Genomic DNA, 17,714 nt, shown 5'->3' on the forward strand with positions numbered 1-17,714 from the left:
CAATAAATGTATTGTTTAGTGTTGTGTTGTGGCTTTGCCGGCATGCATCCCCCCAAAAAACATTGTTTGCGCCACCAATATTGGCATGCTAAAATCGCCACCGTCTGTATGCATGCAGCAGCATCTACACTTAAACCACTAGATTATGTTTTCCATTGTGCCCTTTGGTTTATACAGTGATGGTAAAATAACTCACCATTGTGCTTTGTATCAAAAAGTGATTTGGGCGGGCCTCTTTGTATGTAAGAAGAGAACAGCATTTTCTTGTTTTTATCTACAATGCACTCATGCAGAAACTTGTGTCTATCATCATTAATTTAATTTAGACTGACAAATTACCAAACCCGGTCTCAGGCTTGGATAACATTGGAGGCCCCTTCGGTCTCCACAGAGTTGGATAAACCTGCTTTTAGTTTTTTTGCCCCCTTTGTGTGGAACAATTGACAGATTATTAGATGATCTTGTCCCCCTTGGTCAGTTCAGAGTAATGATCTCTATGTTGATAAAGGTGTCTGTTTTTCTTAGTGTTTTGTAATTTTGTGTATTGTATGTGTTTCAAGTATTTATGCAGGGCTCATCTGTAAAATAGATCCTAGTCTCAGTATGACTTCTCTGTTAAAATAAATGTGAAAACCATATTTGTTTATTTGTTTACTTAAACAACCTAATGCCTTTTCTTGTTGGCACAATAAAAGTGGCCAAAATTCAATGTCTTTAAGTTATCCACATTGAAATGGGGTCCTTTATTTTGAAGGTTTCTTCATTACCATAAAATCTTGACGTCATCATTTGTGCTGCTGGCAGAATACTGGTGTGGCGTCTCCTGTTTCTTCAGTGTGGCTTTTGTTCATGTTTTCCCCCATTTCAACAGACGGCCTGTCGATCAAGACCTATGTGTCCGCTCACAACAAGCAGCAGTGCTTCGACTGCAATCTGTGTCGGTGGAAGCTACGCCTTTAATTTGTTTATTCACGAAGATCACATGAACCCTCGGCTAAAAAAACTGATTTTGTAAAGGTAAGCCCAACACATTGAAATATGCATTACGTAATGTGTGTTGAGTGTAACGAGTTTTAAATGGTCACTTTGCTCTTTAAAAATAAAAGTCCCCCGAAAGTGTTTCAAATGCGCGGTCGAATTCGAACATAAGTTATCATGGAGTTTACGAGCGGTATTTAATGCGTTCCATAGATATTTGTTACACTGTATAACCTCTGTTACCAGTAAGCAGACTGGTAATAAATCAGCACTTTGATGGGTTACATCCAGACGTGGTCCCAGGATACATTTTAAAACTACTTGTTGGCGCCTTCGGCGACCAGAATTTGGCCAGAATAACGTTAGATTGTCAATTCAAAATGGCCTCCTTTTCCCTCTAGGTTTTTATGTTCGTGTCTAAAAAGTAAGTTAAAGAGGACGTCACAAACAACATGTAAAGTAATTTATCGTGGTGGACCAAGTTTTGTTGTCTTATAATAATGTATGTTATACTGTAAACTTCTTGACACAGTATTTTCCGCATACTGCAGTTATACTGCACTCTGACTGCAATCTTTTTTCGTAAGGGATAATTTGACCTCTACACCAGTGGATGTAAATGATAAAACCTAGTAGCTCATCTTCAGTGTTTTCAAATTCCCCCCTTGCCACCCTCCAGGCCTCTTACATTGTGGAAGTGTTGAATAACCTCCACATACCGCTACTTCTAACAAAGCATGGTGCCTCCCTACTGTGGACCTCCACCCATGTTCATGTCACTCCTCCGTTCGCCCCACGTCCTGATGTGGTCACAGTGCTGCCATTACTGGCCAGATGATGACGAGCTCTGGCTACATTCACACAGCAGTAAAATCATGATTCATACATGAGAGGGGAGGTAAACTGCAATTAAATTCTCTGCAATTACTGTGTCCACAATACCGCAGTTGACTGCAGCAACTAAACTGCAACATTTTCTTGAGGGATAATATGTGGCCAAAAGGGCAGATGTTCATTTTATTTGGCAGTTCTTTTTTTTCTTTTAAAATTTACATTTTTATAAGAAAAAAAATGCCCATCAGTCTAAGGTCCTCTTGGAGTTTAATGTCACTGTCAAAGCAAACACTGGAAACTCAACTGTCCAATAGGTTTGTTACTGCAGTGCTGTGTACAAAGATGAAGTATTAAAATAAATCCAATCCACGGTAGGCAATTTGAATATCAGTTGACCTGTAAAGATTTTTGTTGCAATTTGTCATACAAGAGGGAGTTTATTCACCCTGGAAAATGCTCATAAATTGCTTCACGATTTGAGATGTGGGAAATAAGTACATAGATGCAACTTCTTTTTTTGAAACATAAATGTCATTCCACTTTCAGTAAGTCATTTCCACATTGCCCTAAAAACAATGTAACTTTCTCAAATGACTGCAAATGGGCAAGGAAGTGAAATAGCTGCTGCTGTGTGTCCCCTGACATGTGGTGTAGTTTAGTCACGCTGCAGAGGATGTCGGCTTGCATTCTGGTCAATGTCTCTACAGTGCTGGGATGACGCTCTTGTGTCAGGTAGGCTAATCTCCCATGCCTTCATCTCAACGTTGACTGACCCCCCCCTCAATGTTATGTGTTATCCTTATAGCTAACGGTTGTTAATTAAGATTTCCTCCTGTGATCTTTGACTATCAAACAAATCCTGTAATTTGCATAACGATTCCACCCTTCAACATTATATATTTTTTGCATTATGTATGTGGTTCTTAGTTTTCGCCTGCAACTAACAGTTTGTTGGCTTGGTGTTCAAAACGATGCATACTACCTTCCCGCTTCCTGTAGCTCAAACAACCACACTAGGTTCTAACCCGATGTGACACAAACAACTTGGCATTGAGGAGGTAAAGCGGGCATTGTTATTAGCCTTTCATAGTTCCTCAGCACCTGGTCCCAGTAGCTGAGTTCTAGTGCATCTTCCCCTCCCCCCTCTGCACACACACGGGTCACCCAGTGACATTGGATGTAATGTGCATTGACATGCTGGAACTGTCATGTGTTGTCCCTGCTCTAGTTGCATGTTTGTCACTTTTTTAGGCTCCCGCAGCTCTGGTTGGCTGACTGCCGTGGCTGGAGGCAAGTGTCCAACACTCGTCTCAGTTCTGGATGTATGTACAAAGTGCTGTTTAGCCATTTTCAGTGCGTGTCTGCCATTTTATTGGTACTCGGTGTGATATTTTGGGTTAATATTACTAATGCTTGCATCAGAAGTGGGTTATTTTTTTCTATTGAAGACACTATGCTTGAATTGACAAAGGTCCAATTTCCACATCTTCATGTTTTGCCTTTCTTGCAAATGGCTAAAACAAGTCTGTGTATGTGTTTTTATTTTAGGGCCACAGTATGTACTTTTGAAAATGTTTTACCAATACTGACATTGGTTGGAATATGCTCTTGACAGTTAACAAACTTTTTTTTTTAGTTGATGTAACTCTTTGCCTGTAAATTATTATTATTTTTTTGACTTTTGGCATTTACTAAAATGTCATATTAGAAGATGTGGCCGTTGGCCCAGATAATCGGCAGAGATGGTATCAGTTCAGACGAATGCCTTTCTGCCATTGTTCCTCTTTCTTTCCCTCTACCGTAGCACACACACAAGCCTTGCTATCGGTTTCAAGACTGGAGAGCTAGTGTGCTCCAATCACAAGAATTCTGGTAGCAAATTATATATTTCTTTATCAGTGGTGATCTAAGTTGGATGTTCCACTTAGCTGGCACCTTCCAGGTCTGTCTGAAAAGACCTGAAAGAGAGTTAAGAACAGAAACAGTTGTTAAATACCCATCATAACTCTCAGTTCCATTAGATTACACATAGGAGTCATTGGACGAAGGTGTCGTCTTTACAGGGGTGTTTTGTTAAGAGCCCCGATGCTCAATCTGAACATTAAGACGTGTCGCTTGCGGTATGATTTTGAAGGATAAGGACCTTTCATATCAGTGAGAAATATGTATTTTTAAACTAGAATGCTGCTTAGTTTCGAGAGCTAGTTCAGTAATGTAGCTAGTTCAGAACCCGCCTCCTGTATGTGCCTGTCCGTACCCGTAGGAAATGTGAAGCAAAGTAAATGAACACAAGTACATTATTGATAATATCTTTGATTTTCGGATGTACATTTAATTTCTAGCCTTAGCAAATTGTCATTACAGCCTTTTGAAATCTTGATATTCTAGTATGTTTAATTAAGAAATCTTATTACAATAAGTAAATAGGGCTTTTGACATCTTTACAGAACAATATAAAACACTGAAATACTAAGCTTAACATGCTAAACAAGTGAATGGAAAAGGCTAATTATTAAAAAGCTTTATGTTCTAACCAAAGTCCTATTTGGCTCCACCCACAGGGCCAACATGTACTCCAAGGGCACCAAACGCAAGTTCTTTGACAGTGTGGACGTGGCGATGGACAACAAGGCGGTGTTGTACAGCCGGCAGCGCCAGTCCCTGCTGGACATGTCTCTGATCAAGCTGCAGCTGTGCCACATGCTGGTGGAGCCCAACATGTGCCGCTCGGTCCTCATTGCCAACACGGTGCGCCATATCCAGGAGGAGATGACCCATGACGGTAGCTGGCAGTTGGTCACTGAGGTTTTCGGCGGCTCTGGCCCATCTGACCACCTGGTGGCCACCGAGGTTTTGTGTCGGTCATCGGCGCTGGAGCAGCAGGGCGGTGGGCCCAAGCTCTACTCGGTGATGGGCTACGATGGTTGCCGCGAGGAAGAAGTGGTAACGGACGAGGCTCTCTGTTCTGTGACATTTAGCGACGGGGCCCCGGCCCTCTTGGGGACCATCGACCACTGCTGGGACAGGGCAGAACTGAGAATGGTGGCGGTAGAGGACCGGGTCATCAAAGACTCCGGTTCAGAGGTCGAGTCTGGGGAGGGGGCTAAAACAGTGATGGGGCAGGTGTTTGGGACGTTCGAGATAAAAAATGGCGCCCCTGGGTCAGACCCGGCACTAGAGGAGCTGTTCTCAGCCGTTGATGCGTCGTATTATGACTTGGACACCATGCTCACAAGCATTCAGAGCACCCCCAAGATGAGGCCTTACAACCTTCTGGACAGCATGGCCTCCTCCCACGGCCCCACGTCCAACTCCAGCTGTAGAACCGATCTCAGTGAACTTGACCACATTATGGAGATCATTGTCGGCTCATAGCTTATAGACTTAAAACTTGACTGTTTGGTTGAACTTGTGCCTCTGACTTTTTGTCTTGTATGTGTGAACATACAGTATCTACATACCTTCCTCTGTATGGAAACTGAGTGATATCCGTCTCCATGCAATGCCATTTGTTTTTATCTGAGAGGTTAACCGTTTCTCAAGTTCACCATACTTATTTATTATGTTTACTTTGTACTCTTTTTGGTTTAAATTATTGTACCTATTACACTACATGAATTCAGAGCAGCACAACATTTACATGAATAATCTTTTTTAACGAAAATGTGTAGTTAAAGTATATATTTTTCACTATAGAGACAATCTGGGAATTGTTCTCGACTGTCTTTTTATTTTTTACATTTGTAAGCAAGAACGATTGCACAAAAGCTCAATGTGTGATTAGGGACTAATTTACCTAGTCTTTCACAGGTTTATCTTTGGTTGTGTCTTTGAGCTACAAGAGCAAATAGGCATTGTTGAAAATGTGAATTATGTTCAGTATGCTCACAATGTGATCTTGGTCTATGGTTCGGTGCTATATGCACTATGTACAGTATTCCTAATGAACACATGGCCTTCTTGAGCCAGACAGTTCCATCTTGCACTGCGGCTAGCTGTCACCTAGTATGTGGTGCCATTTGTTTGCTATTAAAGTTACATATGTTCTTATATTGTCTCCTTACAAGTGAATAATTATAATGGGTATATGTCTAATTTTCTGTTATGACTTATTTATTTATTCATTTCAATCATATGGTGATGTTCAACCTTGGCAATACTAACGGTTGCAGAAGGTTTTCACCTTTCAAACATCAATTTGTATTTGGTTTCTTGACTTTCTTTGCATACTTTTAGTGAAGTAATGACCTTATTCAAACCAATCTGAGAACGTGCAAAGAATTGTGCTTTTCATCTAACCTATTCCAACAGAGTGGTTTATTTTTACCACGTTCAAAGCCTGCACTCGGCCACAAGATAATATTGTGAGTAAACAACTGATTTCTGATTAAACAGCCATGAGGTGGGAGATGCCATGTTTCTTTTTTTATAATGAAGTTGACATACATGACAATGAGCTTGAGAAGATGATGCTTTTCACGAGTAAACTAGCAGTTTATACCATTTTTAATAAAGGTTCCAAAATCATATGAATGAATTGTGTGCTTATCCAGTATTTTGAGTTTTTCTGCCAATCTTTGAACGAAAGAGCCCTTTTCTTATTCAAAACAATCACGTCTCTGATTCAAATTCGTAGGATTTCCTGCTTAAAAAATCATTCCTGCTGCTGGCGATTTCAACTACTGACGTACCGCTAGGAATTCAGACACTGCAGTGAATTCAAGGACAGCCCTAACCAGGACTTGAATCCCAGTCCCAGACTTGAATGTCAACCCAATACCTTAGCTGTTATGACAAGTTCCGGACCCCTTAATGAGGTTGTTCTTAGGTTAAGGTCACTACACCCTTCCTTTGCACTTCTCTATCTCAAGCCCCTCACTGTTATACCAATAGATCTGAGCCTCTTGACAAGGTTACCAGGTATTGGGTAATGTCGCTACAATCAAATGTCATCACAACCCAAGAACTAAGGACCTGATTTCAATGTTTTTATTTTTTTATTTAACTAGTTAAGTCAGTTAAGAACAAATTCTTATTTACAATGGCGGCCTACCTCGGCCTAACCCGGACGACGCTGGGCCAATTGTTCGCTGCCCTCTGGCACTCACAATCACGGCCGGTTGTGATACAGCCTGGAATCGTATCCAGGATCTGTAGTAACGCCTCTAGGCTTTGTTGACAAACTCCCAGAAAAGTTCTGTTACTCTTGTGGTATGCCATATTAAAGGCTCAGTGCAGTCAAAAACATGATTTGCCTGTGTTTCATATACACTACATGACCAAAAGTATGTGTACACCTGCTCGTTCAACATCCTATTCCAAAATCATAGGCATTAATATGGAGTTGGTCCTTGCTGCTATAACAGCGTCCACTCTTCAGGGAAGGCTTTCCACTAGATGTTGGAACATTGCTGCTATAACAGCTTCCACTCTTCTGGGAAGGCTTTCCACTAGATGTTGGAACATTGCTGTTATAACAGCCTCCACTTTTCAGGGAAGGCTTTCCACTAGATGTTGAAACATTGCTGCAGGGACTTGCTTCTATTCAGCCAAAAGAGCATTTGTGAGGTCGGGCACTGATGATGTGCGGTTAGGTCTGGCTTGCAGTCGGTGTTCCAATTCATCCCAAAGGTGTTCGATGAGGTTGAGGTCAGGGTTCTGTGCAAGCCAGTCAAGTTCTTCCACACCGATCTTGACACACCATTTATGTATGGGCATCGCTTTATGCATGGGGTGCATTGTCATGCTGAAAGAGGAAAGGGCCTTCCCCAAAATGTTGCCACAAAGTTGGAAGCACAGGATTGTCTATAATGTCATTATACTGGACTCTCTAAATGTACAGTAGCCCTTATCCAGCTATACAGTTAGCTAAACACTCATTCAAATAACTCTGAGAAGCAGGGTTCCGTTTTGGAAGTTGAATCACAGTGTGAAACTGCAACAAACACGAAAAGTACATGTTTTTAGTTATAGTAGTATAGAGCACAGAATGGCTTACACATTAACTGCACTAAATAAGGAATGAGTACTCAATCTAGATTTAAATATAAAATAAGTTTACTAGAATGCAACTGTATTCTTGATATTGCTAAGCTAGTTGTCCCTAGGGAGAAATAGCTCTGAAGCTAATGCAAAGTTTTTAACAGCCAACTCAATTCTTCATCTTTTACAGAAACATGAAAAGTGACACACTTTTATCTTGTGTTAATAAACAAATGTACTTACAAAGCTTATAAAGAAGGACTGTAACTACTCTGTCACACTTGCACATCTTACACATTGCTTGACTTCGGAAACTGCTTCCTGTCACATGACACAAACAGGTCAATTCTACGCTGCTGCACTTAAACTGACACTAGGGGGTGCTAAACAACTAACAGGTCCTAAACACTCCCTGCCTGGGGTCTTTAACAATCCCACATAAACCTAACTCTGACCACTGAGGTCTTCTAAAGAAAGAAGGAAAACCACTTTGGAGATAGGCCGAGAGAAGTAGTTCCCTCCTTGACAACTTTCACTTTGACTTTCCTCACCATCCTGTCCCGGCTGGGAAGGGTCTTCACAACGATGGCCATTAATTTATTTTACCCTGACTGTCCTTCATTAAGACAACATCCCCTTCTTTAAGATCTGGCCTCTTGTCCTGCCACTTGCATCGGCTGTGCAGCGTGCAGAGATAGTCCTTCCAAAAGGTGTCCGCTAGACTTTGTACCTGCTTCCACTCTTGCTTGTAGAGTCCTACTTCCCTGAACTTGGCTGGTGGAGGAGGGGGGACCCCAGTCTTCTGGGTCAAGAGCATAGCTGGAGTGAGGATGAGGGGTGTTTCTGGGTCTGAAGATACTGGGATGAGATGCCTGGCATTCATCACAGCAGTGACCTTGGTAATCAGTGTTGTAAGGTGTGAAGATCCACCTTTGAGGAGCATGTAGTCGAGGATACGACGTGCAATGCCAATCATCCACTCCCATGCACCACCCATTTGGGATGAGTGGAGTGGGTTGAATACCCAGCTACATTTCTGTTCTTGGAGATACCTCTACTTGCTCTCTGAATTGGAGCTTGATCCATCCATCCTCAGGTCTCAGCAAGCACCAACAAAGTTTGTTCCACAATCTGAATGTATCTGCTTTGCTATGCCCCTGATTAGAATCTTCTCAGGGCGTTTATAAAGCTGGAAGCACTTAGGGATTCAATTACTTCTAGCTCTTGTGCAATTACTTCTATGTGTTCAGCTCTTGTGCGCATGCACGAGAATATCACCGCCCACCTTTTGCTATTGGCGTGTCCTCCTCTGGTGCGGCGTGAGACCAACTCCCATGTGCACAAGAGCCGAAAACGTCCACATCTACGTAAGTGAAAGGTGATGCTACCTGTAGTCACTCAGCTGGCAGTTCTGCCATCTGCTGGAGTTCCCTCTTCCCATGGAGCTTATTGCACGTGACACACTTGAAGACTGCACCACACCCCTTACATGCTGACCAGACCGCAAGTGTTGCAAAATAAATGTACACATACATGTTATTCAATCATTGCTCCCACATTGCTTGCACGTGTCAACTAGCGTCTGCGTAGCCACTGCTCGACACTGCAGGTCCTGCCTCTCCTATCTCCTCACTGGTTTTTAGGAGCATATACCCATGTGGGTGATTGAAAGGGTGATTGAAAGGTCCACACTTGAAAGGTCCACACACAGAGATTACAATAAATTAACTCGGTTTACCCTTTTATATGTGGATTAATTGTCGGAGTAGAGGACCTTGTGCATTTCAGGTAAAACTCTATGTTTATATCCCAGGACAAATTAGCTAGCAACAGCAAGCTAGCTAGCTAAATTGCCATAAATGTTTAATGATTTTCGACCTGTCCCCAAATGAATATACAGTGGGGCAAAAAAGTATTTAGTCAGCCACCAATTGTGCAAGTTCTCCCACTTAACCTCTTTGATCTCTAGGGGCGCTATTTCATTTTTGGATAAAAAACGTTCCCGTTTTAAGCGCGATATTTTGTCACGAAAAGATGCTCGACTATGCATATTCTTGACAGTTTTTGAAAGAAAACACTCTGAAGTTTCAGAATCTGCAAAGATATTGTCTGTAAGTGCCCCAGAACTCATTCTACAGGCGAAACCAAGATGATGCATCAACCAGGAAATGAGCAGAATTTCTGAAGCTCTGTTTTCCATTGTCTCCTTATATGGCTGTGATTGCGCAAGGAATGAGCCTACACTTTCTGTCGTTCCCCCAAAGTGTTAGCAGCATTGTGACGTATTTGTAGGCATATCATTGGAAGATTGACCATAAGAGACTACATTTTCCAAGTGTCCGCCTGGTGTCCCTGCGTCGAAATTGGAGCGTAAAGCCAGGTGCAATTATTTTTCCATTTGAGAGCAAGGAGAAACCAGGCTTCCACGAAGGATATATCATTGAAGAGATATGTGGAAAAACACCTTGAGGATTGATTCTAAACCACGTTTGCCATGTTTCAGTCGATATTATGGAGTTAATTTGGAAAAAAGTTCGCGTTTTGAGGGCTGAATTTTCTTTTTTTTTTTTTTTTTTTTTTTTTTTTTTTGGTAGCCAAATGTGATGTACAAAACGGAGCTATTTCTAATACACAAAGAATCTTTTTGGAAAAACGGAGCATCTGCTATCTAACTGAGAGGCTCCTCATTGAAAACATCAGAAGTTCTTCAAAGGTAAGTTATTTTATTTGAAGGCTTTACTTGTTTTTGTGATAGTTGCCTGCTAAATGCTAACGCTAATGCTAACGCTAATGCTAACGCTAAATGCTACGCTAGCTAGCTACTGTTACACAAATTATTGTTTTCCTATGGTTGAAAAGCATATTTTGAAAATCTGAGATGACAGTGTTGTTAACAAAAGGCTAAGCTTGAGAGCTAGCATATTTATTTCATTTCATTTGCGATTTTCATGAATAGTTAACGTTGCGTTATGGTAATGAGCTTAGGTCTATAAATAGAATCCCGGATCCGGGTTTGGTCGTCGCAACAGGTTAAAAAGATGAGAGAGGCCTGTAATTTTCATTATAGGTACACTTCAACTATGACAGATAAAATGAGAAAACAAATCCAGAAAATCACATTGTACGATTTTTTATGAATTTATTTGCAAATTATGGTGGAAAATAAGTATTTGGTCAATAACGAGAGAGAGTGAGAGAGAGAGAGAGAGAGAAGCAGATGTGACAGTACCCCCCCCCCCCCCCCCCCCCACGGGTTGTCAGGGTGCGAGGTATGGAAATCCTGTAAGAGGGATGGGTCCAGAATGTGACGACGGAGCACCCAGCAGCGCTCCTCAGGCCCTTATCCCTCCCAATCCACTAGAGTCCCCTGTCCCCCCGCCGGACAGTATAGGCAGGATGGTCATTGATGAGCCAAGGGGGTGGAGGAGCAGCTGCAGGGGGGACAGGGGACTTGAGCAGACTGGTTTAATCAAAGACATATAAGGTGTGGTGGATTTTGAGAGAGTCTGGGAGATTCAGATGCACAGCAGAGGGGTTAATGATACGATCAATCTCAAATGGACCAATGAAACGGGGCTAGTTTTCTGGAAACCACTTTCAAGGGCAAGTCCTTAGACGAGAGCCATACCTTTTGGCCTGGAGTGTAGACTGGAGCTGATGCGTGGCGATGGATAGCTTGGGATTGGGTCCTGGAGGAGGCACGGTGAAGAGCAGCCGGGCACCCCTCCAGGTGCGATGACAACGGTGCATGTGGTCCTGGACTGAGGGCACCGCTACCTCGACCTCTTGGGCAGGGAACAAACGGGCTTGGTAACCCAGAGCACACTCAAAGGGTGACATACCGGACGAGGCGTTGATGAGGGCGTTGTGGGCATATTCCACTCAGGGTTGCTGCGCACACCAGGAGGAAGGGTTAGCCGAAGTCACACAGCATAGGGCAGTCTCCAACTCCTGGTTGGCCCTCTCGGTCTGGCCGTTAGTCTGGGGGTGATATCCAGATGAAAGGCTAGCATTAATACCAAACTCTGAACAGAAAGCTCTCCATACCTGGGATGTAAACTGGGGTCCCTTGTCAGAAACGATGTCAATGTGGATGCTATGCAGCTGAAACACATAGGATACCAGCAGGTCCGCAGTCTCCCTGAAGGAAGGAAGCTTGGAGAGGGGAATAATGTGTGCCGCTTTGGAAAATCTGTCGATAATAGTGAGGATGACTGAATTACTGTTAGATGGGGGAAGGCCAGTGACAAAATCCAGAGCTATGTGTGACCAGGGGCGACTGGGTATGGGAAGAGGGCGAAGAAGACCGGACGTAGGTTTCGTGGAGGTTTCGTTCAGGGCACAGACCGAGCAGGCTGAGATTAATTCCCAAGTGTCTTTCTCCATGGTGGGCCACCAAAATCGCTGACGCAGGAAGGCGACAGTCCGGTTCATGTCAGGGTGACAGGTGAGGTGAGTAGAATGGGCCCACTGAGGAACTTCAGAGCGAACTGAATCTGGCACAAACAGAGCCTTTCTAGGACCATTACCTGGGCCAAGCTGGTTCTGCTGAGCCTAGAGAACAAGACTCGATCTCCCAGCAGGTTGATGGCATAATGGTCTCTGGCTCAGAACCTGTGTTGTCGGCGGTAAACTGACGGGATAGGGCATCAGGCTTGGTATTCTTAGATCCGGGGCGATAAGGGGATGGGAAGTTGAATCTTCCGAAAAACAATGCCCAGCTGGCCTGCCGAGAGTTCAGACGTTTGGCGGTCTGGGTGTAGGATATGTGATCTGTCCACACAATGAAGGGGAGAACCGAACCCTCTAACCAGTGACACCACTCCTCAAGAGCCAGCTTCACTGCCAGAAGATCCCAGTTACCTATGTCAAAATGTATCTCTGCAGGTGAGAGCTTGCAGGACAAGAAGGCACATGGATGGATGGAGCTTCTGATCAGAGGGTGAACGTTGAGACAGAACCGCACCTACCCCGGTGACAGAAGCGTCCACCTCGAGGACGAACTGGAGTTCTGGGTCTGGCTCGGTAAGGATTGGAGCGGAAGTGAAGCGATGCTTGAGTTTCCGGAACGCTGCCTCTGCCTTAGGGGACCAGTGGAACAGAGGTGAGAGGAGCTGCCAAACGACTGTAGTCATGGATAAAACATCTGTAAAAATTGGCAAACCCCAGGAAACACTGTAGCTGCTTCAGATTAGCAGGCACAGGCCTGTCTGTGACTGCCATGACCTTGGCAGGGTCCATTCGTAGCTGTCCTTGTGCAATGATGTAATCCAAAAAGGATACAGAGGAAACATGAAACTCACATTTCTCAGCCTTAACAAAGAACTTATTCTCCAACAGCACACCTGTCTCCAACCACACAATCACACACACACAGTGAGAGAGGGAGAGAGAGAGTGTGTACTGGAGAAATGGCTGCAGGTCAAGGACACACTGGATGTCCACTAGGGGGTGTGGCAGCAGCAGATGTGACATTCGTAGACTGCTGTCAGTAGGAAGACTGCGTTCTGCTGCTATGCACCTAAATTCCTCTGCATAACACTTGTCTTGGACACTCTTTATCACAAGGACTTTGGCTCTTTCCAGCTCCTCTTCAGTGGGGTTCTTCCGACAGATATGCCATCCATGGCAGCTGCTCTCTTGTGCAGGCTGAGAGAAGATCAGAGCTATGTGGATTAAGTGTGCTACTGTCCTCATGAAACGCTCAAAGTGTTTGGAGCTCAATATGTTCTTGGAAACATTAATAGTCACCTGTGGCCGTATCTCAGAGTCAGAAGCAGAGTTGATAAGGTCAAACAACTAGAGGTTTGGAGGAGTGCAGGGCTGGATTCTGAAGAAAGGCTTGTCCCTACAGCCATGTCGTGTTGCTGAGGAGGGCTACTGTAATGGATCTTGACCCATGGTCAGCTGTTGAGATCTGTGGGCACGTACCTCCCTTGATCTGGGGACGTGGATTGCAGGATATGCTGAACTCTGCTGCTCACATAGACGTAGAACCGCCTTGTTTAGTTGTGAATGTACCCAAGCACCACTTTGCTGTCCGGATAGTATGTGATACTGTCAATCTTCAGATCCATCTCTTTAACTATCAACTCAGCGATCTTGACTGCCAGTACGACTGCGCATTGTTCTAGTCTGGGGATAGTAAGCCCTGGCTAGGGAACCATCTCGGCCTTTCCAAAGACAAAGCCGACTTCACTTTTTCATCTTGAGTGGTGACCTTCAGGTAAGCTACAGCTGCGCTAGCTTTCACCGATGCATCTGCGAAGACACAAAGTTCCTTGAGCTGAGCATTAGAGGTAGAGGAAGACGTGTAGGTGCGAGGCATTTGGAGCTCCTGTAAGTCTTGAAGTGAATCTCTCCATTTGTTCCACTCCTCTTCCATGTCTGCGGAAAAGGATGAATCCAAATATTCTGCTCATGTAGAGCTCTCTGAGGAGTAGCCTGCCTTGTATGGTGACAGGGGCTAGGAAGCCAAGTGGATCATATAGACTATTGACCGTAGAGAGCAACCCCCTGCGTGTGATTGGCTTCTTGTCATCTACAGCTTGGAATGGAATATGTCTGCTGTGATGTTCCAAGAGACTCCTAGATTGAACTGTAGGAGGAGATCATCAGTGAAGAGGTTTAGATCCTTAATGTCCATGGCCCGGTCGTCAGGGGGAAACACATCCATCACCACAGGACTGTTGGAGGTAATTTTGTGCAGCATTGGATAGCGCAAGCATTTCCTGTGCTCGACCAAGGACATTGATGGTCTCTGTTTCGGTAGCGAATGACTTCAGTGCGTCATTGACATAGAACTCACGTTAGATTACCCTTCTCATATCGCGGCCAAAGTCATCTTCTTCCTTGGCAGCCCTCGTTAGGCCGTATATGGCGACAGCAGGGGACTGGCTATTGTCAAAGACACGGACACGCATTCTTTATTCCACAATGTCACTACTGGGGTCATTGTTGCGATATCACAGGAAGCGGTGGAAGTCTCTATGATCCTCCATCACCACGAAGCAGTGGAACATGTGCTGGATCTCAGCAGTGATAGCCACGGGTTCTTTCCTGAACCTCATGAGTACACCCAGCAGGCTGTTGTTTAGATCAGGGCCTGTGACGAGAACATCATTGAGGAAGACTCCTTCGAGTGGTGCACTTGAGTCCAACACCACACAGATCTGGTCTGTCTTTTAGGGTGATAGACTCCAAACAAAGGGAGGTACCAGCATTCTTGCCCTTCCTGGAGTGGTGGAGCTATCTCTGCATGGTCGTTGAATCGCATTTTCTGCATGAACTCTAGGAAGTGCTCCTTCATCTGAGGCCGCTTTTCTAGAGTATGATGGAGTGAGGTGAGATGACTTTAAGCGTACTCCCTATTGTTAGGCAGCCATCGTCTGGGTGTCTGGAAGGGCAAGGTCGCGACCCAGATGTTGGAGCTGTCTTGGCAGACCTCATTGTTCATGATCTGAAGGAAGTTTGTGATCGCTCGTGGTGCGACAGAAGATTGATAACCCAGGTCCTCTTCGGTAAGTGTCAGTGAGTTGTCTTGCAGGTTTGGCTCGTTGAGGATCTGCCACTGTGCTCTGCAACTGAGCTTCTCTTTCACTCTAACCTGACTGTTGCATCGGCTGAGGTAGGTTGGATGACCATTTTCCAAGATGGATGTCTTGTACGAGCTCACCTGAGATGGTTTGTGGACACCTCTGAGACATATGTCCCGACGACAATCCAACCTAGGTCTAGCTTCTGGACGAATGGAGCGTCGTCTGGACAGTTGATTTGCTTCCTGACTTTATGTACTCTCAAGACATCTCTACCTAGGAGGAGGAGTATGTCTGCGTCAGGATCCAGAGGTGGGATCTCATCTGCGATGCGTCTCAGGTGACTGTGGTGGCGAGCTGTGTTTGGAGTGGGAATTTCTGAGTGATTGTTAGGGACTTGGTTACATTTGATGAGTGTGGGAAGGCGGAAACTCATCTTCTCATCGACTGACTCCACAACGTAACCAACTGCCGTTTGTCTCTGTGAGTTCCCCACACGTCTTGAGTGTGTATGGTTATGAACTACCTTTGACCTTGAAGAACTCTGATCTTGTTAGAGACCGATTGCTTTGTTCATCCAGTATAGTGTACATCCTTTTGGATTCTTCACTACGTCCATCGGGAAACACATTAACCAACAGAGCAGTTCAAGAAGAGTTAAGAAAATATTTACCAAATAAACTAAAGTAAAATATAATAAAAAGTAACACAATAACATAACAATAACGAGGCTATAAACAATAGGCCAGGTAGGTAGCCATCTTGCTTTGCAGCAAGGCCACAGAGTCTCTGGAGTTCTTTAATTGTCACCTTGGTGAAGTTCTCCAACTTGGCAAAGAGAGCCCTTTCAATGGCTTTTGGTGAGCTGTAGCTTCCCTCAAGTCTCTCCCAGAGCATCATGAGCACAGCTGGTGGGTGTCTGACATGGACTGCCTTCATCCTACATGCCTGGATGTGTCCAGGTACGATAGGCCAGGTAGGTAGTGTCATGACGTTGCCCTCTTTGGGTGTGGCGAGCCCCATCCCACTCTCCCTGCCTCCCCCTTTCCTCCTTCAACTAGGCTGCTGTGGTCAAAGAGACGTTATAAATTCCTGAGGATCTCCTCATGGACACACAGTATAGAGAGAGTACATTTTCATAGAGAACAGGGGAATTTCTTCCACCTCACAGAACTCGAGGTACAAACAAATGTCATGTTCCGGAGAAAGTAGAGAAGATCGGTGAAGAATCCAGCTACGAGCTGGTTCGTTTGTTACAACTTGGGGAAGCTCATGGGAGACGGTATGGCCACATTACCATAACGCTGTTTATATAATAGCCTCAGATATGAGGTTTACATCTAATTGTTGTATAAGATGAATGAGTGAGTATGATACTGTTTACACAATTTTACAATGTGATTTTGGACTGTTTAATGAAGGAAAACTCAAAAAGGGAATTGGAGTTAACTAAATCAGAGGACCGCCCCTGCACCCAGTTAGGGTCAGGCGTCCTGGGACAGCCCTTTTCTGTAATTCCAAATAAAACCCAACTTTGAGAAATTATCACCAGACCATGTTTTTCTCCATTAGGAGAGGACGAAGGTTGAAGACCATTACTGAATCTTTTAACCATACCACGTGGTTAAACTCTTAGACTATCGATACTGACAGAATAAGAACAAGTCTTTGATATTAATTACTAGTCTGCAGATAGGAATTCGGTATCGTTGAACGCGAAGAACGACAACCGCAGAAACATCCATTCTATAACGAATGAAGGAATGTCACTCTAAACTATCCACTATAAACACAACAGGGAGAGAGACGGACAATTCTACAAAAGAAACAAACTTTTCACCAGCGATCAAGACGACACACTGAGCGTAAATATATATATTGGTTGCAATTGTTCCTGAATGAGTGAGTGTTCATGTGCAAAGGATTAGCATTTCAATTGTTACAATTATCACTCTGTGGTGACTTCTTAGTCGACCCCCACTTCCCCTTTTGTCTAACAAGCCGCCATGCCGGTCTAGCCCACTAGGGCACATTCTCCTATCATTTCTTGTAACCACATTTACCTTGTTTGTTTGTTTGTTTATGTATTTCTGTGAATTACTTATTTAGTAATAAATAAATGATTTAAGACAATTGATGACTCATAGTGAAGACTGGGTTCGTGCAGATAACCAACAATTTACGACGTTTGGAGCATCATCAGCACAGCTGGCGGATGTCTGACATGGACTACCTTTATCCTGGGTGCCCTCTCGGAAGACTGTGAGCCAAGCCAAGGTCTTCTCCCGCTGAAAGGCCTAGCTCTGATGTGGTACTACGGAAGGAGGCTTTCAAAGCCCATCGAATGTGGTTAACCCTGTAATGACCAACTGGCTGCGGGCAAGG

General features: G+C 44.1%; 1 protein-coding gene across 4 annotated transcripts; it reads left to right on the top strand.

The window, feature by feature from the left end:
* Positions 1-787: 787 nt before the first annotated feature.
* LOC139406938 (cell division cycle-associated protein 4-like) lies at positions 788-6,345 on the top strand. Of its 4 annotated transcripts, XM_071150106.1 has the most exons (4): positions 788-1,017; positions 2,467-2,544; positions 3,064-3,134; positions 4,374-6,345. In XM_071150106.1, coding segments are annotated over exons 3-4 (816 nt in total). In that variant the 5' UTR covers positions 788-1,017; positions 2,467-2,544; positions 3,064-3,132; the 3' UTR covers positions 5,188-6,345. The 4 variants fall into 4 exon arrangements, with proteins under 4 accessions (XP_071006207.1, XP_071006206.1, XP_071006208.1 ...); XM_071150107.1 differs by lacking the exon at positions 2,467-2,544 and having other exon boundaries at positions 811-1,017; XM_071150108.1 differs by lacking the exon at positions 3,064-3,134 and having other exon boundaries at positions 883-1,017.
* The last annotated feature ends 11,369 nt before the right edge of the window (positions 6,346-17,714 follow it).

The sequence above is a fragment of the Oncorhynchus clarkii genome, chromosome 4 (genome assembly GCF_045791955.1).
Source record: "Oncorhynchus clarkii lewisi isolate Uvic-CL-2024 chromosome 4, UVic_Ocla_1.0, whole genome shotgun sequence".
NCBI lineage: Eukaryota > Metazoa > Chordata > Actinopteri > Salmoniformes > Salmonidae > Oncorhynchus > Oncorhynchus clarkii.